Raw genomic sequence first — 25,834 nt, forward strand, 5'->3', positions numbered from 1 at the left:
TCTATAACCCTCATTTTCATGAAATTGTTTCAATACAATAGTGTTTTACTATCTAACAGCTCCTTTACATACAACGTGTGATGTTTTTAACCGTGATCAAAGTTGAAAGTACAAAATGTATTAATTACGTCATGGTTTGGTGTGGTAGCGCCCCCTTCTGCAGAGAGATCAGATCGCATCTCCCTCCTCCCCCCTCTGATCAACAACACAGGCGCTTGCACAGAGAAGCAAAATGGCCGATAGTAAACTAACCGATCTCACATCGCTCGACAGTCATCAAGAGGTTATGCATGTTTTGTTTAAAGCTTAAAGACTACATACAAACTACAGGATATTTACATGTCCAGCTCTTTTCTATAATTAACGTTTTACCTTTTGGTGAATTTCCTTTATTCTTCTATTTAGCCTTGAACGCCTCGAAGAACTAGCTCGCTCGCTAGCTTAGCAAGCCAGTCAGCTACAGTACCTTAGGTCTGCAAGAATTTTGCACAGAAGCACTTTATGTAGTTTGTGATTCCTGAGGTGAGTAGCTAGCCTGATACATTCTTGTTTTGCATGTTGTATTCCGTGATGTTCATAATAACAAGTTATAAAAATGATGTACTGTAGACGAAGTCTTATTCTGTCTGTTTATGGAGAGCACTTGAGCATTATGAACGCTGGATAGCCACCGCTCTACCTTGCTAGCAAGCTACTCAGCAAACGTCACTGAAGAAGTTAATCGTCGCCTTTGGCCTTGTCAGCTCGCTAGCGAACCCTTGCACCGCAGCCCACTAGGTTACCTGACTAGAGCTTGCACAAGACTGGTCTGTCGCGATTAGGGGACCTTGCATGGAGAAACGAGTAGGGGCTTGACTGCAGCCGAACTCGCTGCTGGGAACAGGCCTCGCTTTCAGAACAATCTTTTCATCGCAATGCAGACGATTTGCTAGCTAGCTAGCTAAAAGGAATGCAGCATCAATACACAGAAAGCCTAACTAGCCATTAGCCGTTTTGGGAAAAGGTTGGTGTGACATTAGTGTTAAAATGGGTCGAATTGGACTTGCTGAACCTAGCTAACTTAAATAGCACAGAGTTTGACAAGCCGAGTAGTTTGTTTTTACACTATCGGATTAATGTCAGCTCGCTAGCTCTAGCTAGTTCTTTACAGCTTGCTAGCTAATTTTGAGCGGCTTAGCTGAACCGTGCCGTGCTTAAATTGTATTTGCAGCTTACTTCCCGGCTAGTTTGTAGGCCCCGGTCAGAGTTGCAAAGTGGTTATTGTTCCCTGTTAGCGTTAGATAGTGCTTATGTTACTGTGAAACCGACCTCCCATGTCAGTGTTTCTTGTAATGGCAGACACACTCGCGCCACCCTCGCTTGCTATACTCAACTGTACTAGGTCTCATCTTCTCTGCCAATTTATTTATCTCATACACGAATGTACCAACAGCTGCCATTTTAAAATCAATTTCACATAATCTTGTATGTACTTGTATCTGGAATAGCCTGTAGGTTACATCTACAATCATTTGCTTTCCAATGAATAATGCAATGAGGTGGTGGCAATGGTTACCGTAGACTTCTGGCAAGCAAGTTGACTTGGTTAACATTACAGCCCTGCTTTGCTTGTAACATTAACTAATTGTGGAGAGTGTTAATGACAGTGAACTCAGACAGTCAAAATAGCTGGTTATGTCAAGGAAATGACAAAATATCGCAGAGGGGTAATTTTATACACTTGAGATAATGTAGGCGATTGGAAAGGATGATCCCTGACAATTCTGACCATCTTCCAGACAGGAGGATCAGGAAAGGGAACAGCAGTTCATGGAAGACAAGAAAAAGAAGAAAGAGGATAAAAAGAAAAGGGAAGCCTCCCAGAAGGTACTGTCTGCCTCGGTATGTTAAAGGCATCGGAGACTTTAATGGTTTATTTCAACGTTTAACCATTTTGCATCGATTGCTCATAGTGTCCTCTCTAATTACAGGTGACTGAACAGAAAATCAAAGGTAAGCTCTTTGCCCTTTCCTGGGCTATACAATCTGGGTGAATGTAGCTGACATTTCTAAACAAAGCACAGTGCATTCTTTCCAAACCACGAAGCTGACACAATGCCGCACTGATTGTTCTCGGTTGTGTTTTTGTCCCACTATTTCCACCGCTCCAGTGCCAGAATCAAGCAAGCCCCCCTCCACCCAGACGCCAGCCACCCCAGGCTCAGTGTCCCCTAGCCCTGGCCCTGCTCCTCCCTCGTCCCCCTGCCCAGCAGCCGGGGTCGCGGTCCCTCCGGCCGGGAACAATGCAAAGCGGGCTGCTGTGGCCAACGGACAGCCCCCCTCCTCTGGAACTCAACCCCCCCAGCAGCAGCGCTACATGCCCCGGGAGGTGCCCCCGCGATTTCGCTGCCAGCAGGACCAGAAAGTGCTACTGAAGAGGGGCCAGCCCCCGCTGTCCTCCATGCTGCTGGGAGGAGGCAGTGGGAGGGGAGCCACCCCCCCGCTGCATGGAGATGCAGCCGGAGCCACAGGTGAGTGATGGTCAAATCCAACAGGTGGTCGTGGTTCAGCTTTTTATGATGGCGTTTTTGCATGATCATGCTTCGGCTAGAGGTCAGTTCGAGGTAGACAGGAACGCAGGGGGGAGGGGAATACGTGCAGCAAAAGGCCCGGGGACGGATTCGAACCCAAGGCCAATGTGGTGCGCTTCACCCGCGCGTTCACCTTTTTTAAAATTCAGGTTACTGGTAGTGTTTGATTGTGTTCTTGTCTGACCACATATCCTCAAGTCCACTGTATTAGGATTCGACATCTTACGTTTCTTTTAAAAACGCTTTTGTTTTCTCTCGGTTCTGTTTCGACCAGATCCCAACCTGGCTTCATCCTCATCGTCACCCCCTCACTCGTCATCATCCTCATCTTCAGTTGCTGCTTCTTCTCCTACTACTACTACTACTTCAACTTATGCAAATTCCACATGGGGGGCGGGCTCTGGCAGCCAGCCCCCTTCTCAGGGCTGGGAGAAGGTGATTGTGGACGGGTCTGACCTGGAGGAGTGGCCTAGCATCGTGGCCAGGGCCAGAGTGAGCCCCGAGGGAGGGGAGGGAGCGGAGCTGGACGGCCCGAACAGCAGCAGTGCCTCGTGGAGTGAGAGAAGCGTCCAACAGCCGAAAGGAGGAGGAGGAGGAGTATCTGGAACGGGATCCGGGAGCTCCGAGAGTCCCTCTCCGCCTCGCTCCTCTCCTCTGTCCGCCTCGTCTTCGCTCAATGAATGTGTGCCGTCCGGCGCCGCGTGGGGCGCCCCCCCGGCCCAGGCAGCCGGGGCCGGGGGGGTTGTTGAGGGTGGGCCGGCAGCAGCAACAGCTCTCTACAATTCCAAAGTCTCCCCTCTCCCTGGCTCTCAGGAGGGCCCCGGGGGGGTCAGCAGCGGTGGGGGCCTCGGTGCCAACTTCCACCCCAACGCCAACCCCTCCGCCTGGCCCGCCCTGGTGCAGGATGGGACCCCGGCGGGGGTCGTCGGAGGTGCGACCGAGGGAGGGTCGCCGTCATCCTCATCCTCAATCACACCTTCATCTTTCTCTGCCAGCACCGCTCAACCTCTCCCCTCTGTGAATCCATCCGGCCACCGTCAGCAGCACCTGCTCCAGGACAGGCCTACCTCGGACGCGGAGCAGCACTGGGGAGGGGGACTGGGGCCGGAGATGGGAGTAGGTGGACCGGGACCAAAAACTGGAGGTGTAGATGGTATAATGGACTGTGGGGCAGGAGGAGGAGGGAGTGGGAATCTCTCTGGCTCATCATCTTCTTCCTCTTCAACTTCCTCATCGTGGAGAGCGATGCCTCCGCCCTCCTCCTCCGACCTCAACACAGGTGCCTCTAAGACTGACGGGTGGGGAGGAGGAGGGGGAGGTGCTCAGGGGCAGGAGGGGAGTGTGTGGGGCTTCAGCAGCCATGGCGACAAGGCAGGGTCGGCGGGAGACAAAGGGTGGGGAAGAGGCAACGAGGGTAGCTCAAATACCCCAGCGGTATCTCAGGGAGCTTGGGACAGAGGCCCAGAGGGGGAGTATGGGTCGGCAGGTGTCGGAGGAGGTTCCGGTAACTTAGCAACGGGAAGTAGCGGAGGAGGTCGAGGCGGGAGCAGCAGCAACAGCAGCAGCAGCGGAGCTAGCGGTGGAGGAGGAGGAGTAGGAGGAGGAGGCGGGGTTTCCCAGGACTCTGCATCTCCGACGTTTGCGACTATGACAAGAGCTTGGGACAATCAGAAGCCAGTGGAAGCTGTGGAGGGAGGGGTAGAGGAGTGGGGAGGCCAGGGAGGAGGAGGAGGGGTGGGGGGAGGCTCCAGGGCGGGGAGCGGTGACCCGAACAATCAGCAGGAGCACTCCAGCCACCGCCACCGCTCTCAACCGGGCCCCAACGCTGAAGTGGCCTTACAGAGCATGCTCAGTCGCACCGACCTTGACCCCAGGGTGTTGTCCAACACCGGGTGGGGGCAGACCCAGATCCGTCAGAATGTGGCCTGGGACCTGGAAGCGCGATCAGGAGGAGGAGGGGGGAGAAGTGATGGATGCAGTTCATCCTCGTCTACTTCCTCGTCATCCACCATGAACACCGGTCGTGGGCCGACTTACCCCCCGAACACAGGTTCAAAGACTACTGATCCATCTGCTGGGGCCCACATGGCCCACACAAACCAGGGTCTAGGCCCTGGTCCAGCCAGGGATGGCTGGGAGGGTGGAGGCGGTGCTCCGCAGCCAGGCCGTGCACCACTGCCTGGGGCCAACAGCATGCGGAAACCTGGATCCCTCGGAGAAGAACCAGAAGGCAAGAGTGCTGGAGGCTGGGGTGACGTTGGGCCGTCTGAGGGGCCAGGAAAAGGCTGGGGGAGCGAGGATCAAGAGTGGGCTGGTGACCGTAGAGGAGGTGGAGGTGGAGGAGTTGCAAGGGGTAACTGGAGAGAGTTTGGAGAACAGGGTAGTGGAGGAGGAGGAGGTGGTCGAAGTGGCTGGGGAGGAAATCAGGAGGAGAAAGGGACAGTGGGTTGGAAGGAGATGGGAAGAGGGGAAGGTGGAGGTTGGGGACAGAGAGGAGGAGGTGGGGGAGAGAGAGGAGGAGGTGGGGGAGAGAGAGGAGGAGGTGGGGGAGAGAGAGGAGGAGGTGGGGGAGGAGACTGGGGGCAGAGAGATGCCAAGCCAGTAAGTGGTGGAGGATGGTCAGATGGGAGGGGCCGAGGTGGAAGCAACTCCGACGACAGTTCCTGGGGTAAAATGGATGAGGGAGGCCCACAGAGAGGTTGGGGAGGTGGAGGAGACCGAGGGGGAGGAGACCGAGGGGGAGGAGACCGAGGGGGAGGAGACCGAGGGGGAGGAGACCGAGGGGGAGGAGACCGAGGGGGAGGAGACCGAGGGGGAGGAGACATGGGTGGAAAAGGCCACCAGGACTGGGGGGGCGGGAAGCCGCACACAGCACAGATACCAAACAGCCAAGCGGCATCACTTAAAGCCCCAAATCAACAGCAGCACCAATCACAGACCCAACAGCCACCACCAGGGTCCATGCAGGGGGGCTGGGGCCGCTCCGGAGGACCCCAACCCCAGAGCCAGAACCAAAGCCCGGGCTGGATCGTCGGCCCCATCCCCCAGATCCCTGGAGAAGCCCTGGAGCCCAGCGGCTGGGAGGAGCCCTCCCCTCAGTCCATCAGCCGCAAGATGGAGATTGACGACGGGACGTCTGCGTGGGGCGACCCCACTCGCTACAACAACAAGAATGTCAACCTGTGGGACAAGAACAGTGCCTCCCCTGGCCAGACGCAGCCACTGCAAGGCCAGGCCCAGCAGGCTCCGCCCCCTCAGCAGCAGCAGCCGCCGCCCAGGAGACAGCAGGGGATCCCACCCAACAGGGACGCCAACCCCGCCACCGCTCCCGGCATGGGTGAGGAACACAGTCTGACTCCATACTGTCATTTGTCCGCAGGTATTATCCTAATAAATCAATAATAATACATATTTTAGGAGGGTTTTCATATCATTTATGTATTTCATGGGATTGTGGACAGGACTATGTATGCGTATGGGACTATTGAAAAGTTATTTTAACTCCCAATTCTGTCTCTTTTTCTCTCTCCTCTCCTTTTCTCTCTTTCTTTTTCTCTTTTTTTTCTCTCTGTCTCTCTCTCTTTCAATCTCCCTCTCTCTCTCTCTGTCTCTCTCTCTTTCAATCTCCCTCTCTCTCTCTCTGTCTCTCTCTCTTTCAATCTCCCTCTCTCTCTCTGTCTCTCTCTTTCAATCTCCCTCTCTCTCTCTGTCTCTCTCTCTTTCAATCTCCCTCTCTCTCTCTCTGTCTCTCTCTCTTTCAATCTCCCTCTCTCTCTCTCTGTCTCTCTCTCACCGTCTCCACCAGGCCCAGGTATGTGGGGAGGGAGCAGCAACATGGCAGGACAATCTGTAGACAACGGCACGGCTGCCTGGGGCCAGTCCACCGAGCCCGCGGGCTGGGGCGACCCTGAGGACCCCAGCAAGGCCGGCGGCTGGAGGAACCCCTCGCCCAACCCCGTCAAGTCTGGTACGGCTCCTCCACAAGCTCACTCCCTCCGTTTTTGTGAACTGGCTACTCTTATACTTGCGTACCATTCGTGGAGTTTTTCTTCCTCCGATTCAGTTTGATGACGCATTCATAGACAGATTTCCCAGGTTTGACAGCTGAACAGAATGAATGTTTGTAGTGATGGATATGTCACGCTCACCGTCTGATTCAAACCGTCTGTCCCCCAGTCTCCAAGTCGGTGGGGGAGGGCTGGGGCAAGGGGGAGGGCTCTGTGTCCGCCTCCCGGAACCCCAGCTGGGAGGACGAGGACGACGGGGGCGGGGTCTGGAACAGCGCGGGCCAGCAGGGCAGTAACTCCTCCTACAACTCAGTCGGCTGGAACCAAGGCCACGGGGGCAAGAGAGGCAACATCAAGGTAGGTTGAGAGGACGGGCCTTTAATCACGCAAGTCAATCTGTCGTGTTTTTCGGGAATTACTTTTGTATTTGATTTTTTTTGGCATTGGTTTCGGTGTTTTAAATGACTTTCAAAGGGGTTTGGCATTTTTATTAGTTAAAAGTTTAGTTTTTAAAAGTGTTTAAAAATATTTGTTTGCACTCTAAAGGGTGGAGGAGGAGAGAACTGGTTGAATCCTATGAACCGCCAGTTCTCCAACATGGGCCTTCTGGTAAGTCCACATAATTAGATATACATACTCATCAGAGTATTTCAGAAAGCCAATCCAATTGCCGGAGACAAATGCGTCTGTTATCCGTTTGATAGGGCGACGACCCGAGTGTGGACAAGAAGCTGGACGGCGATCGGAGGGGGATGAGCGACTACAACGGAGAGATGCGGCGAGGAGGGAGAGGGGGAGCATACCGTATGACCAGTTCCAAAGAGCCTGGAGACATGGGGCCTTACGGTGACAAGGTACGGGAAAGAGGAAAGCACACAGGGATTAAACACAAAACTGCAGCATAAACTAGAGTTTTCCAGACCATGGAGCCTGAAAAACCATGTGAGGCCTCCCTTCTGTGAGGCGCATCGTGTTGCCTTCTGGCATGAAATGCGCTATATAAATAAAGTTTGATTTGATTTTGATTTATAAACAAGAGGTGCTGAGTTGAACCTCCAATGTAGTACGAATGTGTGTGGTCGATGTCTGCATCACCACCTGTGCCACTTAATCCCCCCCCTCCCTAACCTGTCCCTGTGTGCCCCGTCCCCTCCCCGACACCCTGCAGGTGGCGGGTCACGGTGTGTACGGAGGCGGCAGCGGAGGGATGCCCCCGCCACGGGGGATACCCCAGCCTGGCATGCACCCCATCAACCCCTCCCAGGGGCTCCGTGCCCAAGTGCCTCATCAGTTCCTGTCCCCTCAGGTGGGGGCCTCCTGCTGGTCACCCTGCACTTGTGGGGTCTCACACATATACAGCCATTCGCCCCTTGATATTCATTGTACCTGATTCATTTCCCGCAGTATTCATCTTGGAATAGGCCTGTGTGTCGGGTGATTTAGATTTAGCATGTGTTGTTTAGCTCTGTACATCCTGACCCCTGAGAGAGCCGCAAGGTGTTCATGGGCTCCTGGTCAAGGTCGTTGAGAGTGTTCTCAGTGTGTGCCTGTGTGCGTGCAGGTGCCAGGCCCCATGCTGAAGCAGATGCCGTCTCCGGGCAGCGGCGTGGGGGGGGTGGGAGGTGTGGGGGGCGTGGGGGCAGGGGTGTTCCCCCCTCAGCTGTCCCCCCAGCAGATAGCAGTGCTCAGTAACATCTACCCCCACGTTCAACAGTTCCACCTGGTGAGTAGATTTTCTTTGAACCACGGTTGGTGCTTTTCAGTCTGTTCACTTGCACTACTGTTCCCATTTTTGTGTCGACACACAGCTAACCCATGACACCATTCCCAATATAGCTACAGCTTGTCTACAGTTGACTTGAGTTACTTAGTCATTCATTTAAGACTTCTATAAAATACGTTTTAAATACACGAGTGTACTTAAGTGTCTTATATCATCAACTCCACTCCACTGTGAGGATTCCTTGCTGATCTCCATCTCTCCTCCACCTGCTCCCTCCCCCCACGCCTCCTCCCTCAGGCTTGTCAGCTCCTGCTACAGCAACAACAACAGCAGCAGCAGCAGCAGCAGCAGCAGCTCCTGCAGAACCAGAGGAAGTTCCCCCAGCCCCAGCCTCTCCGTCAGCAGGCAGACCCCCAGCAGGTAGCTCGGCCCTCATCCTGACCGCCGCTCGGAACCCAGAGAACCTTCCGGAATTGCACCGTGCATGTGTCCCCTTCTCAGCTCCCATTCGTCTACTCCTCAACATATAAACCAGAGCCGAAGTGACATTTTTTCATGTCCATATTCTCCGTTTCCCATGGTGACGTCTTTGTGTTAAATCCCCTGTCCTCTCCCCCCCCCCAGCTGGCCAGGATCATGGCCATCCTGCAGCAGCAGAGACAGCAGCAGGGCGGCGTGGGAGGAGGGGGAGTCGGGAGCTCCAAACTGTCCCCGTCTCATCTGGGGGGGTCTCAGTCCAAGCAGCCCATGGGAGACTCCCTGTCGCACACCGGCGGGGGGGGCCCCTTGTCAGACCTTCATGCCAAATCACAGGGGATGTACTCCGGTGAGTTGAACGGTCGGTCGGGTGGGGGGGGGGGGGGGCAGGACAAGTGGACCGATGTGGCGGGTGGTATTGTGTTAACACGATTGGAGAGATAAGCACTTCAAAAGAAGTCATCTTTCTGTGTGGACGAAGTGTCACTGTAGCTCCCTGTATACTTCCCCTCTCTCTGTTTTTCCCTGGGGTTTTTTTTCTGTCCGTATCATGGTGGCTTACATCCATCAGACACTTTGTTTACGCTCCTCTTCTCAGCGTAAGGTCAGACCAGGCCATCAGCGAATCATATCCGTCTAATTTGTCAAAACAGCGGATGGTGTGTCGGCGTTGCTGTGACGACGGTCCAGCATTTTAATCTCCCACAGCCTCCTTTCCTGGGAGTGGGATGTCAGTGGGATTACACAGACGGCAATCATTGCTGCCGTCGTGGTCCAAGACTATCACATTCCCATCAGGGTTTGCAACCCGAGCTCTCCCTGCGGTTTGCCGCCTTTAAATGGTTGTCTCATCTAATTCTTCCCTTCCTCCCCCCCCCCCCCCCCCCTCTCAGGTCTGGCCCCCGGGGGCAGCTTGTCAGGCCTGGAGCTGGGCTCCATGATGGGGGGGGTGGGGGGCATGAAGGACGGAGGGGGGCAGCAGTCCCGCTTCAAGTGGATGATGGAGGGCCACTCCCCTGCCCCCTCTCCTCCAGACACAGCCCATCACAAGAACGGTGAGGCTCTCCCCTGGTCTCCTGTGTAGATACAACACTGCTACAACATTCTGAAATCATGCAACAACAAGCTTTGGTTTCATGCTTCGGGGCGTCATCCTTTCCAGTCATCAACATAATCTGTAGTCATGCCACACCAAATATTGAACTGATGGGTAACTCGGGTCCACTGGAACTTTTCCGACTTCTGAGTTTCTCCTGTGGTTTCCCCCCCACCCAGGTCCTCTGCCCAACCCCATCAAAGCCCGGGGTGGTTCCCCGTACTCCCAGTATGAGCTGCTGGGGGGCGAGGGCCTGGGGATGCCCCCCCAGTGCCCCTCAGACTGGCAGCGGACCCCAGGGAGCAAGATGAGCACCAAGACTGGCACCTCCAGTTGGCCTCCAGGTACAGTACAGACATGGATTAAGTTGACTTGGGTTTGCTATGCCTTTTGAACATACAGGCCTTTGAACATACAGGCTCCTGAATCGAACTTGCTTGAGTGGAGGTATAGATTTAACTGAACGCCTTCGGTAATTGTTGTGCCACAAAATTGCGCGAAACCATGCATGAATCGAGGCGGAGATCATCCAAGGCAACGCCCTCATGATATCGGTCCATCAGGTTCTGACTCGAGCCCCGACATGCGGCTCATGCAAATAGCCTCATGGACTCGGGATCAAGTTCAGGACATGTATCCATGACAGTCCGAGGCTCCTGCCAATACAGAGGATCCCCTCCCATCTCCAAGCTCCTCACATGTCCTTGTGCTTGTCTTGACACAGAGTTCCAGCCAGGCGTGCCCTGGAAGGGGATCCCGAGCGCCGACCCGGAGTCTGACCCCTACATGACCCCCGGCAGTGTGCTGGGCTCCCCCGGACCGCCCAGCCTCAACGACTCAGACCACCAGTTACTGCGAGACAACACAGGTCAGACACACCGGCCTCGGGTCGTAGCTACCTCACAGCAATATGACCTGGTTTCAAACTGCTGTGTTTAAACGTATGGAGAAGAATCCTAGGGTTGGAGTAGTGCACGGTTGTGTTGCGGTTATAGAGGGGAGCTTCTTCCTCTCTCGGGAGCTCACTTCCTGTCTCGGGCTTGTTCTCGCTCCTCCAGGGCCGAACCCTTCCCTCAACACCTCGCTGCCTTTACCAGGTGCCTGGCCCTACAGTGCCTCAGACAGCCCCCTCGGCAACGCACATAGCACAGGTAAGCACCTGCACATGCTTGTGCTTACTCCCAATTCCCAATTCTGTCTATTTTTCTCTCTTTTTTTCTCTCTCTCTCCCCCTCTCTCTCTCCCCCTCTCTCCCTCCAAGCTTCAGCCTGTATCTCCGTCTCTCTTCCCGTGTCTCTGTCTGAACAGGTGTACGGTATCACCAGCGCTGCAGTTTCTCCTATATATAGATAGTGCAGCATGTCTGAACAGAAGTCATCCTTTCCTTAGTTCCCTTCCTGGGGTCTGTCTTGTAAGCTGCACCTCTCTGGCTCTCTCGCCCTCGTTTCCAAAGCAGCAAAGTACTCCGACTACAAGCCCAGCTGGCCCCCTGAGCCCATTGGACACAACAAGCTGTGGAAGACCAATCGCAACAGCTCCCAGCTGCCACGCCCCCCTCCGGGCCTCACCAGTCAGAAGCAGGCCTCGCCCTCCCCATGGGGCAGTGGAGGCCCGCGATTGGCCAGCAGCTGGGGCGGAGGCAGGGGCAGTCAGGACTCTCAGTCCAGATTTGGGCCAGGTACGGGCTTAGGTATTCTTAACCATTACATCCCTGACACAGTCTTGACTTTGCATATGTGCAGAGGTTGGTCTAGTCTTAGAAGAAACGCGTTGTCACTCTCTGCATGTTCTTACTTCCTGGTCCTGCTAACTGTACTCTTCTTTCCCTCCCTCCTATAGGCTCGGCGTGGAGTGATGGCACGGCCTCCAGGGGCAGCTGCTGGCTGCTGCTTAGCAACCTGACCCCTCAGGTAAATATGGGGGGGGGGGCAGGAAAAGGGGAGAGTAGGTTGGGAAGCGACTAAAATAACAGGAGAAGGGAGGAAGGGAAATTAAAATGAGAGAGAAAAGGAATGGGACAGCCTGTAGAAAAATACCAACACGCTCATGACTGGATGACTTACAGAAACAGAGCAGAAGGTTGATGGTGGAGGATGTGTGTGTGTGCGCGCGTGCAAGAGAGCAATTTCACAATTTGATGTTCTCCAACCAGCCCCTGAAGCGGAATTTATAACCGCTGTAAAACAAAATTGCCACCAGGGCTGGTGGGAGCGGGCATAAACGCGGAGCCATTAAGTCGTCATCGTCGTTCATCAGCATTCTCCTTCAGTGTATCTTATGCAAATGTGTCGGTATCATGCGTGACCCAGGCCTAATTGGATTGTGAAGTTGGATGATCCATTTAATCAATTAGGGATTGCATGAATGGCTATGGCATGAAAGCACTGCTCTGGGAGAAACATGGGATGGAAAATGTTTAATTATATAGCCAACCCCCTTTTTCTTTATAGTTTCACTCTTGGCCGCTACTCAGTGTGTGTATATACACCCACCCACACACACACACACACACACACCCACAGACACGCATTTCCCCTTTTGATACCTTGGAACAGGACCATCCATCACCAGATGCACACACATTTCATGCACTCTTCACACCTCAGTGGGCCGTATGTGGATGTATGAATGCCACTGGATATTCTGCCCCCACCTTTTAGACACCCACAGACCACCTACTTCGTCATGTTAACCTTTCCCTTCCCTCCAGATTGATGGCTCTACCTTGAGGACTATCTGCATGCAGCATGGCCCCCTGCTGACCTTTCACCTCGGCCTGACCCAGGGCAGCGCTCTGATTCGCTACAGCACCAGACAGGAAGCAGCCAAGGCCCAGGGTGCACTGCACATGTAGGTGGTCCGTCTGCATGCACACTACCACAACGCCGTTCAAAAGGGCACTGTTCATACGGGCTTCCATCCCTGAGAACTCTCAACACTCACTTGAGTATGGATGGGAATGAAATGTATTGTGGTGGCCCCGGAATCGCCATCGCTCGATTGTCAGTTTCGTCTCACTTTGACTGGACTAATTGGAGTACCTCTCGTTGTCTCCCCTAGGTGCGTCCTGGGCAACACCACAATCCTGGCGGAGTTTGTGAGCGAGGAGGACGTGGCTCGCTATTTTGCACATTCCCAGGCGGGAGGGGCAGAGGGGGCCGGCCCGGGGGTCACGGTAGGGTCGGGTCAGGGGTCATCGGGGCCGGGCGCGGCCGTGGCCAGCAGCGGAGGCAGCTCCCCGGGGAGTGAGCGAGGCGGAGGAACGACTACGGGTGGAAACGGAGGAGGAGGCGGAGGAGGAGTTCTAGGTAGTGTGGGCTCATCCAGCTCCGGCTGGCAAAGTCTGGATGGTACGATCAGCTCCCCGGAGGTGCCGGCGGCCCAAGGACCTGGTCTGGGCGTCTTCGCCCAGTGGAGCACCAACGGGGCTGGGGACGGGGGAGGGGGGCTGGGGGGAGGGGAGTCGAGCAGGGCAGGGCTCTGGGGTGGGGTGACGCCTGGGTACTCCGGCAGCAGTCTGTGGGGCACACCCCAAATGGAGGACAGGCACCAAATGGGCAGCCCCGCCGCCCTGTTGCCTGGCGACCTTCTGGGTGGAGGGGCTGACTCCATCTGACACGCGCCCTTTATATAAGTATATGTTTAAGACACACTGACGCAACTTACACTGGGAATCACACACATCCAAGCACATACATATGTATACAAATACACACATTCAGTACTCATTACATATGTACGTTTATACATACACACAACGTACAAGCAGAAATGTGAGACATGCTTACACACATTCTCATGGCCAGACTTAAGCTACTATATATACAAATGCAGGGACTGTTAGATGTGTATAAGGCCTTTTTCCACAGATGAAGATTTCAACTGCTAGACTTGAACCTGAAAGAAAAAAAAACACACAAAAAAAAAACAAGTAAAGTCAGTCAGTCCGAGAGACTGGCTGGATGTCGTCGTGCTTAGTAGGGGGACTTGAGACAGATTTACATACACATGCACACACCAAATACAGAGGAGCCTTCAGACAGACGGTCACTGTAGAACAGCATTACCTGTCTGCCGTCACGCAGGATCCACTGTGTGGCGCAGACTCAACAGGCAGTTCCCATTCACGTCCCTTAAAACGGAGACTGAATCCAAACACATGCAAACAACACTGCTCTGATTGACAACTGAACTGTATCTTACCGTGTATGTCCAGTTTGTTTTTCTGTTGTTTGTTTGTATGGTTGTTTTCATTTAATTTTTTTTCCGAACAGTGGATATACTGAAAAATGTCATTGTTTTTTTTTTCAAGATGCTGACCTCCTACTGTTGTTCTCTCAGCTCTCTTTCTCACTTCTTTCTCTCTCAATCACGTTTGTTACTGTTACTATGATAATTGTTGAATACTTCTGGCAGTATGGGGCTGTGATGTGTTCTCCATGCGTGCGGGACACATACTAAGGAAGTCCACAGTACGCGAACAACGTTTCTATGAGTGAGAATGAGACCAAGTGAATAAAGCGTCGCTGCGTGTGTGAGTATGTGAGGATGGTGTACGTGAGCATGTTACTGCCTGTCTTGTTAAGAGTGAGCAAGGCTGCTTAAGAAGGTCTATACAAAAACAATGTTTTGAGTGCATTCGGTATACTGCTGACTGTATGTTCCAAGAAATATTGGCACTAATGCTTTGATTGTTTTTTTTGTTTTGTTTTTTCCTCATTTTAAGTTGTGCGTTTTTTAGCAGAAATTGTCTTTTTTATCGTCCGACCTGCAATAATAAAAAGAACATTTTAATGACAAAGAGCTGAAGGCATACGCATTGAGTAAAAGGACATGCCAAATCTTATCAAACTGTGTGGAGTGGGGGCGGGTGGGGAGGGACAGGGTTGTTTACAAATGCAGATAAAGAGTTACCGTACGTTTTTATGTTTTGTTGTTGTGTTTTAAATTAAGACAGGCTTTAACACTCCTGTTCAGTGTTTTCGTTTTGAGATTTTACAAAGGAAAAAATTTATTTAAACAAAAAGAGAACAAGATTAATAATAAAGATGAAAGTATTGGCTTCAGATTTGCCTCGTGTTGTAATTTAAAGATGGCTCGGTACCTTACACACGTGAAATTCCTGCATGTTCACTGACACACTGGCAACATTGTGTACACACACACACATACACACACGCACTAATAAAAGCCTGTCCATCTGTCACTCATAACCTTGACCCCATTTGTAAACCCCAGTGTTATGACATACTTGACTCTGAATGCTGTAGTTACTATGTTTTTACTGTAATACTGCTTTTAGTACAATTGTAAGGAATAGTTGTATTCATAGGTTTTCAACATGCTTCAGGGTCTGAAGAGTAAATAAATCAAGGGGTATAGTTGCATGGGTTTTACACAACTTTTAGGTTGGTAAGTCGAGTCATATCATCTGAAATTGATGGTAATCATTACATGTTTTCATATTGTATTTTTATTTACCAGGGAGTGCGTCGTTTTTAATAGCCTATGTGGCTGATATGAGAAGAATTGGGGATGTTCTCACAAAATTAATGGATTTTATAATTGTTATTTATAACTCATGCCTTTTTTTTTAGATAAGATTATGTGTACAGATCAGTGGTTCTGTATTTCTTTAAGACCATCCGGGTGCTTCTGACATCCTGTGAATTACATCATTGAGGTTGTCAATGGTGCGTTGGGTAGCGAGCAACGAGAGGGGGAGACAGAATCTGGTAGAGACGGGCATTTGTATTGAAGCTTCTCAGGGACTATCAACAGGGAGTATATCCGCGCAAGAGAAAAGAATTGGTATGAGAGCCGACAGAATCCGCTCCCATCCTTCGTTACCTAGGCTCCAGTGTGACTGACAACCAACGGATCAGCACCACCGCCGAACCAGTTATCGGATAAACCTAGTATCGGGTGAGTGGTAGACCGGGGAACCGAGGAAACCAAGGGGGAAAGAGAGCCTGATTCTGCCGAACCCGAGGCTCGTATCAGTTCGTCGGAGAGGGGGAGGGGGCCAAAAGAGAAGGCTTTCGACTCCAGTTAACATAGGGTATCCCAGTGCAAGGGTGCGGTTTAGAGAATAAAATTTAAGCAATGGTCTTAATAGTTTATTCGTTAGCATAATAGCATGTCTTAAATATATTGTGAATGTTTCTACGCTGGTGAATCAGAAAGCTATTTCCAGGCTACTATTGTGGAACTACAACCTACCTACTACAGTAGTCTACTGACAGCTGGTATTATTTACAATGTAGCAGCAACCTTGTCCACAATTTGTTTTAAGTGTTCTTGCAACGTAACAAGTTCTCTTTTTTTAGTTTAGTAGGCAATGATGAATCGGTGATCTTGCAGAATGTATTGGTAGTAACTAGTTGCCAGTGACAGCTTTGTAGCCTATATAGTGACGTACTAACCAGAGCCAAAACCAGTGTAGAAAAAACACTGAACATATTACAAATTGTGTACATTGCGTGGGTGTGCATGAATTTATGGGGTGCATTGGCTAACTAGGCATTGCAATGAAGCATTTTAGCAATCGTAAGCTACATGTAGTGTCGACATTGAGAATAGGAAGTCTGTCTTCAAGTAATTGTGAAATACTCCTAGCTTTGGCTGTATGGCAGAATTTGTCTCCAGAAAAACACAGTGATTCTATGTAGGTTACAGACTCAGAGCTGGATGCACTTGACTGTGCTAGCTACCTAGTTCTTCACTTGGGAATAGTAGTAGTACTGTTGGTCATGATGCTGGTAGTGGATAGTAGTGTATTGCATTTACTCCATGTACTTTCATACACCAAACTTTTTGGAGCATTTTGTAATGCAATGTGATCAGTTGACTAATCAGTAATGTATTACAGTGCAGGCCATGTATTTACACAGCAGCGCTCTGCTACTTGCATTCTTACCTGGGCACTCTGACAGAGACTGTATCCCATAGCTGCCTGCCTTTTCCTCATGGAGACATGCCCGGAGCGGAACAGTGTGTGAAATAAAACGATGTGTCACTATCCCACACCAAGTAATTAATCAATGGTGCTTAGTGTATAGCTGTTGATTAATGTAGGGCTCTAAAGCAGTTCCCTGCACGTGAGACCCTCTGCTGTAATGAAGCCTAACCCCTTTGTTAACCCTAATCCATCTGCTGCTTCACATCTGTGTAGAGGCCTAACTGTCTGACAGCTAGTCAGCTGTTGCTTCCAAAAACAGTAGAATCCAACCCAGAATGTGGTTTGTAGTCAGTTCACTTTGTTGGGCAGAGCTACATTAAACAGTAGAGTACAGTCTTTCCAAGATGCCATGGTGCAAAATGTAGTTCACTTCCTGCTGGGACTTAAAACATGCTGTGCTTTTAGTTGGTTGGTAAAATATATAAATTGGTCTGAACTGTGGCTGTAAGCTGAAGTCGTGCCGGTAGTCATGCCAAATTGTGTATTCGTTTCATAAAATATTGTACATTTAGATTTCACTGTATCTATGTTATCTATCCATGCCTATAGGTTGTTTCAGCTTTGAAGCTGAGGTTTTTTGAGAAGCACAGTTTTTCATCCTGTGTCATAGTCACAAGACACTTGGATGTCAGACCATGGCAGGAGGTTATGGTCACATGAATTAGGCCTCTATTCACAATTCAAAGAGCCACAAGAGAGCTTGGATATTATTTTGGTTTGTGTAGTATTACGGAAACATGAAGACTGATGATAAGAATGCAGGTTGGAGAAGTAGTTTTGGAGGTATGACAAGAGAAACGGTCATCACAACCGGTTTTGCCATATTTGTACGAGCATATTGACATGCTTTACTTAGGTTTCCCAAATCGGTGAGGTAGTGTCTCCTCTATAAATGATGCCTGTTCTCATCATCCCCAGCCGCCGGGGTGCTCTCTGAAGTTCACCCATCACGGCGGTGTACTTCGTAGGCTCTGACACACATACAGCTGGCCGAGCCCCCGCTCCCGCGGAGTAGAGCGCTGCTTTGCCTTTGCAGCGGCTGCAGAACGTGTCGTGGTTGAAAGAACGCTAAATAAATGATGATCCTTCTCTAGTGTGTCACATGCAGTTTGGCTCAGTAGACCCACTCCTGCCCCTCGTGTCTGCCTGTCCCGTACTACCCAGCAGCCTCCAGGCCCGGCTAGAGCGCTGGACTGTCTCTCTCTCTCTCTCTCTCTCTCTCTCTCTCTCTCTCTCTCTCTCTCTCTCTCTCTCTCTCTCTCTCTCTCTCTCTCTCTCTCTCTCTCTCTCTCTCTCTCGGTTCTCTCTCTCTCTCTCTCTCTCTCTCTCTCTCTCTCGGTTCTCTCTCGGTTCTCTCTCTATCTCTCTCTGTCTGTTCTCCTCCTAACTGTCAGGGCTGTTATGCTCTCTCTTCTCCATCTTCTTTTTTTACTCTTTCTGTATTTAGTTGGTTCTATTCTCTGCTTCTGCTCCCCCCTCCCCTCCCCTCCCAGTGCAGAAGCTCTACAAATCTAATCGTGTAGTGCTGGAATCCCAGACAGCTGTCTGCTAATCAACCCGCTCACGCAACAAAACACATGCAATCTGACTGGACTCATTCTGTTGTTTTTATTTCATGTTTGTCATGAGTAATTCAGTGAAGTGGCCAGTGAAATGAAGTGGATTTTTAAAATGCTGGGTCACCATTGACTCAGAGGTGATCTTTGCACTTGCATAGTGTATCTTAACAGAGATACTTGGTGTTAATTCAAGTTGCTTTGTATCAAATGCTTGAATGTGTTTTTTTTGTCAACAGCGAACTCTGAAGGCCATGGAGCTGAGAGTGGGAAACAAGTACCGACTCGGAAGGAAAATAGGGAGTGGGTCCTTTGGAGACATCTACCTGGGTATGTGGCTGTCCCTTCTATCCCCCTTGTAGTTACTAGGCATTCCTCCTTCAGCATCTCCTACCCACCATTTTGTTCTGCACTAAACCATCTTGTACCTTACACGTCGACTGGACAACACATTGTATATCACCTCAGCGATTTACCCATGCCCTCCTTTCCTAAAGTCTTACCTTTGTATCTGTTGGTAGAAGGTGATTGGCTTTTTGGATTTGCATTGTTTATGGGTTTAACACCTGTGTGTGTGTTTTTCCTCAGGTGCCAACATTGCCACGGGTGAAGAGGTGGCCATCAAGCTGGAATGCGTAAAGACCAAACATCCCCAGCTCCACATCGAGAGCAAGTTCTACAAGATGATGCAGGGAGGAGGTGAATGAAGCGAGGGGGCAGGGGGGGGGGGGGGGGGCTCTCAATAAGGATGCCGAAGAACAAACCATTTGACAAATTCTAGAAGGCCATTACATGTATTAAAGGGAATGTCTGGCTGGTACCTGGGACCTTGTTATTAGACATCATAAATCAGTCTCAAAACTGTATTTAAATTGGTAAACTACTTTGGTCACACATCTTACTTAACCCGTGTGCATCTTTGTGTGTATGTGACCAGTGGGGATACCATCGATAAAGTGGTGTGGAGCAGAGGGGGACTACAACGTGATGGTGATGGAGCTGCTGGGGCCCAGTCTGGAGGACCTCTTCAACTTCTGCTCCCGCAAGTTCAGCCTGAAGACCGTCCTGCTGCTGGCTGACCAGATGGTAGAGATATACCTGTGGGGAGACATTTGGTCTCATTTGTAACAGGCACTCACAACTACAGACCTATGTGCAGCCCTCACATGTATTTTGGCCTATTGGAACAGGGCTTGCCCTGCAGGATTTTCAACTGTAGACCTTTTGATGTGGTTGTTTTTCCGACTTGTTTTTAACCTTGAAGTTTGATTGTGGGATGTCCTTTACCCTTGCTTTTTAGCTTGTCTATTGTACTTTGTCCTTGCTGCTGTGTTCTCCTGGATCCTTTATGGCCCTTAGTCTGTTGCACACTCTCTCTTTCTCTCTCTTTCTGAGTACACAGTGCAGCATACTTGGTACTGTGGGGTCTCCGGTTACATTTACATTTAGTCATTTAGCAGAAGCTCTTATCCAGAGCGACTTACAATAAGTACAGGGACATTCCCCCGAGGCAAGTAGGGTGAAGTGCCTTGCCCAAGGACACAACGTAATTTTTCACAGCCAGGAATCGAACCGTTAACCTTCAGATTACAAGTCCGACTCCCTAACCGCTCAGCCACCTGACTCCCAGGTTAAATCTCTCTTCATTGTCCCCTCTTCCAGATCAGCAGGATCGAGTACATCCACTCCAAGAACTTCATCCACCGTGACGTGAAGCCGGACAACTTCCTGATGGGGCTGGGCAAGAAGGGCAACCTGGTCTACATCATCGACTTTGGCCTGGCCAAGAAGTACCGCGACGCCCGCACACACCAGCACATCCCCTACCGGGAGAACAAGAACCTGACTGGCACTGCCCGCTACGCCTCCATCAACACACACCTGGGCATCGGTAAGGCATGATACACACACACACACAATCATCCATGGTAGACTAAAGATGCCCTACATTATGAGCAGACGTTTGACCTGTTAGAACTGTGACTTTCCGGATTCTCCAACATACCAATCTGTTAAAGATCTAGGGCCTCATGTATAAAGGATTGCGCAGCTTTCATACCAGAAGATGGCGTACGGGCAAAATTCGAAAAGTACCTACGCACAGAAATATTCACATGTATAAAACCGGTCGTACGCCAGGCCCTGCGCACCGTTCCTTTATAAATCACAATCAACGTGAGATTGACCGCACGTAAACGAGCCACTGACCCCGCCTTGCCTCCTCCCATAAATGAATATGCAGATGAACTATAAATGCGCCCCTGATGTCATTTCTTTGTCTGAATTACCGTATTTCTTCGAATAAACGCCGCCCTCGAATAAACGCCGCACCAAAAATGAACGTTAAACGCCGTGGCGTTTATTCGAAGAAATACGGTGACTGTGAGATCGAGGTTCTGACAACAGAGGTGGAGGCGAGAAAATGTGTCCTGTTTGGCAGCCTGTCATCAGGTATTAGCGACAAAAGAAAGTCGGCGGAGTGGAAAACTGTCACTATTTGCGCCCTTTCTTGTTTTTAACCTGTAGCACTTTGAGATTTAGCTAAATGTAAAGTGCATTACAAATAAAATCATTATTATTATTATTATTATTATAGGGCCATAAATGCCGTGGGTTCAGAGAACCGGACCATGGCAGAAATTAAGAACAAATGGTCCGATGTAAAACTTTAAATGAAGAAGGCTATACAGAATTTCCCGTTTTGGGTTTTGGCATTTTGATGTGATCATCCACATTAATGATCAAACTTTTATTACCGTAGGTAGCCCAAATATGTTTTTTGAATAACTAACGTTATGCCTACATATGACAGAAACTGTAGTGGAAACTTTATTTTGTAATGTTTGGTGAGTTTCCGCACTTTTCAGTTAGAATTCGCCATGTTACAGAGCCAGACAAGACTTTGCGGACGGTCCACACATTCTCACGTCTGCTCAAAAGTTTCCGTTACGGCCCGCACATTCTCACGTCAAGTAAATCTTTATACATCACACTGTGTGCGTGAAAACCAGCATGGACGTATAAACGTTGCGTACGCAACTGCCTCCATGTTGTGTAACAGATTGGGGGCATTGGTTACACCTTCATAACCTTCTCTTCTTTATCTCTCTCGTGTCTCTGCTGCTCCTCCTCCCTTTCCTCTCCTGCTCTTGTTTCTGCCTGTGCTCCTCTTCCCCTTCCTCCCTCCCTCCTCTCCCCCTCCACAGAGCAGTCGAGGCGTGATGACCTGGAGTCTCTGGGCTACGTCCTCATGTACTTCAACCTGGGCTCTCTGCCCTGGCAGGGCCTCAAGGCCGCCACCAAGAGGCAGAAGTACGAACGCATCAGCGAGAAGAAGATGTCCACCCCCATCGAGGTGCTCTGCAAAGGCTACCCTTGTAAGTGATGGCTAGCCAGGCGGAATGGATGGATTTGTTTTATGAAGGATCTTAGAAGCACAACCAGTGAGGTTGCTTTAGGTTTGCTGCTGGCTGGAATGTTGACAGGATATGCATGCAGGCTCTGTTGAGGAACGCTAAGTGAAAACTGCTGAAAGTCACAACACTTTTGGGCTGTTATTTAGCACAGCTGTTGCTCGTCTAACAGATGTCGGTCATGTTGTTGACTCCGCTTCTAATGTCCCTGCTCCAACAGCCGAGTTCTCCACGTACCTCAACTTCTGCCGCTCGCTGCGCTTCGATGACAAGCCCGACTACTCATACTTGCGGCAGCTCTTCAGAAACCTGTTCCACAGGCAGGGCTTCTCCTACGACTATGTCTTCGACTGGAACATGCTCAAGTTTGTGAGTCAACACTGGAAACGTTTCTTCGTTAAAATTGACGTATTGACTTAGAGATTGAACACAACTTGTAGTGATATCACATATTGTACTCAACCTCTGTCTTTCATCTAACCAGAACCATAACTGTTGTGTAACGTGCTACCTTCTTGTAGGGCGCCAGCCGGACAGCAGAGGACGGCGAGCGGGAAAGGAGGACGGGAGAGGAGAGAGACGAGCGTATCGGAGGGGCTCCGCGAGGGTCCGCAGCACGGGGCCTCCCGCCGGGACCCAACCCCCCAGCAGCCAACAGAGTCAGGAACGGCCCTGAGCAGACCATCTCCAACCCCGCCTCGCGGGTACAGCAGTCTGGTAGGTTGGTTGTTGGAAGTAGGGCTCATATACAGCTCTGGAAACAATTGAGACCACTGCACCTTTTTCTTTCATTAAAAAAAAACAAGTAACAAATGTAGTAGGTTGACTTTTGAGCATCCTCAGGTGCTATAAGTCAAATTTTATAGAAGGGTAAAACTTCTACGCTTTTGTTCCTCACTCAAAATTGTCCTTCAACTTTTTTTTTCTCATGAAAGTAAAAGGTGCAGTGATCTCTTAATTATTTCCAGAGCTGTATGGTCAAAACTAATAATTAGGCTATGCATTTCCTAGTATGGCATAGTAAATATGGTAAACACTGTTGGGGAGTCTTGGGAAATACATGGTCTACTCTAGGGGGTGTGAAATACATGGAATGGACTAAGGGCGTGCAATACATGGAAACCTAGTGGACGTGTAGTATACTCATTATTTTTTTTATTTTTTTTATTATTACAAATGTTGGCATAGTTATTGACATGTACCTTAAATGTCTACTTGGACTGGCATGATATTCATGATGGCTGCTTATATAGATAATCTTGAGATTATTGATGTTACTTTTATGTGTGTCTATATGTTCTGTGCTGTGCTACAAATTGCCTCTCTGAGGACGTCTAAGTTACAGACGGTAGTTTTGTGTATTTTAAGGCCGTTGTAGCCTGTTCTAATTTGCTGCTGTTTTTGTTTAGGGAACACTTCACCGCGGGCCATCTCTCGTGCCGAGCGGGAGAGGAAAGTGAGCATGAGGCTCCACAGAGGGGCTCCAGCCAACGTGTCCTCCTCTGACCTCACAGCCCGCCACGACCAGTCTCGAATCTCCACGTCGCAGGTACGCACACGCTTCATTGATGCTTTATCAGTGCTCCTGATCTACATGCCTGGTTGATGCATCTGTTTGTATGTCATTAAGAGTGTTTAATATATTCATTCTTCCTCAGCTAGATAAATGTATTGTGAGTTCTCTAGTGCTTGCCGGTATATTTAATGTTCTAGAAGGTTTTATGGTGTCAGCTGCTTGACTTGTTATTTGGAACATTGTGTGTTTTCTGTCAATGCAGCCCCCACTCTGTCGCCCTCTAATGCTCTTCTGAGTCACTTATCCTTTCATTTTTTTTCTTTTTCTGTCCCTCTCTCTTTCGACCTCCCTCTACCTCTGTATCTGCTTTCAGGTTAGCGTGCCGTTTGAGCACCTGGGGAAGTGAATCTTCAAGCTCCACATGCACACGAAATGACAGGTGAGGCCTTGTCACGTGTTCACATGCACTTACTCACACAAGATTTTGAAAATGACTCGTTATTTGATAAGTTTACTTTCAGCAAACAAGACTTTCATTGTGTTATGCTGTGTTGCAGTGCTTCAAGAGATACCCTTCACTCCAGAGATTTAGGTTTCCTTTTTTGTGCTTATTTTTATTAAAAAAATGTTGCCAATGGGACAGAGAATGGATGTTTCAGGTATGGACAGTGAATCTCAAAACTTTGAGAGGAGACTCAAGACAGTTTGTGTCAGACTATGAGAATAAGTCCCCTCCATTCTCACTTTGGAAGCAAACCCCAAGGCTCTTGTCTACCACCACAGTATAAGAGAATGAAGGCACCCCCCCTCCTCCACCTTTTGTCCATCCTCCACGTTGTCGTGTTGTGTGGCCTGAACAGCCCTGTAACACCCCCCCCTCCCCCCCTCTCATGCTGGTGACATAGCCCTGGACACAACAAGCATGCTTCAAATCAGGATAAATTAATCCCGGGCAAGCGGAGATTTAGCCGTTTCTGTTTACACTGCAAAGACCAAACCAAACACACACAAATATACCCATGTACATGTTTTAATTGATGCATTTGTAGAATAGTAAGATACTGTACTCATAGTCATTATTGGTTCCTGATGAGTTCCAGGTTCATGTACAAGTCTTTTGTTCTTTTTAATTTGTGTGGAAAAGTACAGCTAAAAGAAGAAGGATGGAGAGGTGCTGGTGGGGGAGACTGAGCGGTATAGGGAGTGGTGAAAAGAAAGGATGAGCAAGTGTTTTGTTTTAGCTGTAAAGCTGTGATGGAGAGTAGAACTAGTTGGGCTATCAGCTTAATATTTGTCTTACTGACTTGTTAATCATTAAGCCCAGTGTTAAGGCTATGTGAACCCCATGTGGAAATATTGACCACAGACTGATGCTAGACTCCCAGTATTTAATCACTCCTTTTCATCCACTTCATGCTGACATGCATTCTTTCGTCCTCCATTTTTGCTCACTTTGACATCCCTTAGTTTTAGTTGTTCAAGTGATGTTTAGTAGACTGATGAAGGCAAAGTGACCTGGGTTTGTTAAGACATTGTCTGAGGAGACTTGGGAGGGAAAAGAACCTCAATAATTTCTTAAATGTGTTGATCAGAGACTGCGACAAACCATCCTGTCAGTGATGGGGGCTATGATTCTTATGATTGTTCTTAATGTCCACAATTGTTCTTTTTTTCCCCTCAATTTTGATTATTACTTGTATTAACTGAGGTCTGGTAGGAATGGGTGGGTTCTCTTATGGCTGGATTAAGGGGTGGGGCAGGAAGTAAATAACTTCTTTTTTTATTTTTTTTTACTTAACTGTAAATATTTGTTTTTCTATTTCTGTGTATAGACAAAATGTGGTTGGTTGTTTCAAGGTGTAATGTAGAAAAAATGCGTTAATCAGGATCTGGGTTAATTTTTGAACTAATTAAAAGTACTAAATTGGGAGTTGTTTTAGCCATTAAAGTTCCAGTACACTGCCAGCTGGGTCCTAGAACTGGGCCACTGCCATCATTGTTGTGGTTTGTTAGTTTACAGGGTGTGTAGAAATTATGCAAGGACCTTAAAAAATGCTTTCCCTGGTGAAACACCTGGACTGTCATTTTGTGAGATAATTTCTTGTGTATTTTCGTGTGTATTTGTTTTCTCACTTTCTAACAATTTTACAGATTTTTGGTTGGCAGAGTAGTAGTTTTTCCAATCATACTTTCTTTTTCAAGCTTGGATGACACTTTGTTCATGGGGCCTGCCTTCAAGGCTAAAGCAACATTTTATAGAATTGCTTTCTTAATAAAAAAACAAAACGAAAAAAAAAAATTAAGGGGTGAATGGCTGTGTTTATGCAGTGATCTATGTAGCAAAACACGAAGGATGCTAAAAGTCAACCCACTGCTCCATTTTGATGTCACTGATTTTAACTGATAAATGAATGCAGTTTTAATAATACACATTCTGGTATTCTGGAGTGTTGGCAATGCTCAGCTAGGCTAGGTCCAAAGCCCATTTGTGACCCAGCGGCAGTATGCGGAGGAA

The 25,834-nt window shown here is 49.4% G+C and overlaps 2 protein-coding genes across 8 annotated transcripts; both read left to right on the forward strand.

The window, feature by feature from the left end:
- Window positions 1–121: 121 nt before the first annotated feature.
- On the forward strand, window positions 122–14,939 carry LOC134034362 (trinucleotide repeat-containing gene 6B protein-like). Of its 7 annotated transcripts, XM_062478896.1 has the most exons (22): window positions 122–283; window positions 406–522; window positions 1,779–1,881; window positions 1,971–1,992; window positions 2,151–2,510; window positions 2,845–5,907; window positions 6,376–6,537; window positions 6,747–6,934; window positions 7,124–7,186; window positions 7,282–7,431; window positions 7,746–7,883; window positions 8,139–8,300; window positions 8,598–8,720; window positions 8,925–9,126; window positions 9,671–9,832; window positions 10,053–10,217; window positions 10,598–10,741; window positions 10,932–11,024; window positions 11,327–11,563; window positions 11,713–11,783; window positions 12,584–12,723; window positions 12,934–14,939. In XM_062478896.1, exons 3-22 carry the CDS (start codon window positions 1,810–1,812, stop codon window positions 13,487–13,489), a joined length of 6,273 nt encoding a protein of 2,090 aa, XP_062334880.1. In that variant the 5' UTR covers window positions 122–283; window positions 406–522; window positions 1,779–1,809; the 3' UTR covers window positions 13,490–14,939. The 7 variants fall into 7 exon arrangements, with proteins under 7 accessions (XP_062334880.1, XP_062334913.1, XP_062334897.1 ...); XM_062478929.1 differs by having other exon boundaries at window positions 127–522; window positions 1,779–1,866; XM_062478913.1 differs by having other exon boundaries at window positions 131–522; window positions 11,327–11,551.
- A 636-nt stretch (window positions 14,940–15,575) lies between these two features.
- LOC134034916 (casein kinase I) lies at window positions 15,576–25,619 on the forward strand. Its single transcript, XM_062479624.1, has 11 exons — window positions 15,576–15,798; window positions 18,630–18,720; window positions 18,979–19,089; window positions 19,328–19,476; window positions 20,053–20,281; window positions 21,597–21,767; window positions 22,024–22,172; window positions 22,325–22,520; window positions 23,213–23,352; window positions 23,693–23,758; window positions 23,877–25,619. The coding sequence occupies exons 2-10, from the start codon at window positions 18,645–18,647 to the stop codon at window positions 23,723–23,725; spliced, it is 1,254 nt and encodes a 417-aa protein (XP_062335608.1). The 5' UTR covers window positions 15,576–15,798; window positions 18,630–18,644; the 3' UTR covers window positions 23,726–23,758; window positions 23,877–25,619.
- Window positions 25,620–25,834: the final 215 nt, after the last annotated feature.

Source organism: Osmerus eperlanus, chromosome 2 (assembly GCF_963692335.1).
Source record: "Osmerus eperlanus chromosome 2, fOsmEpe2.1, whole genome shotgun sequence".
Taxonomy (NCBI): Eukaryota; Metazoa; Chordata; class Actinopteri; order Osmeriformes; family Osmeridae; genus Osmerus; species Osmerus eperlanus.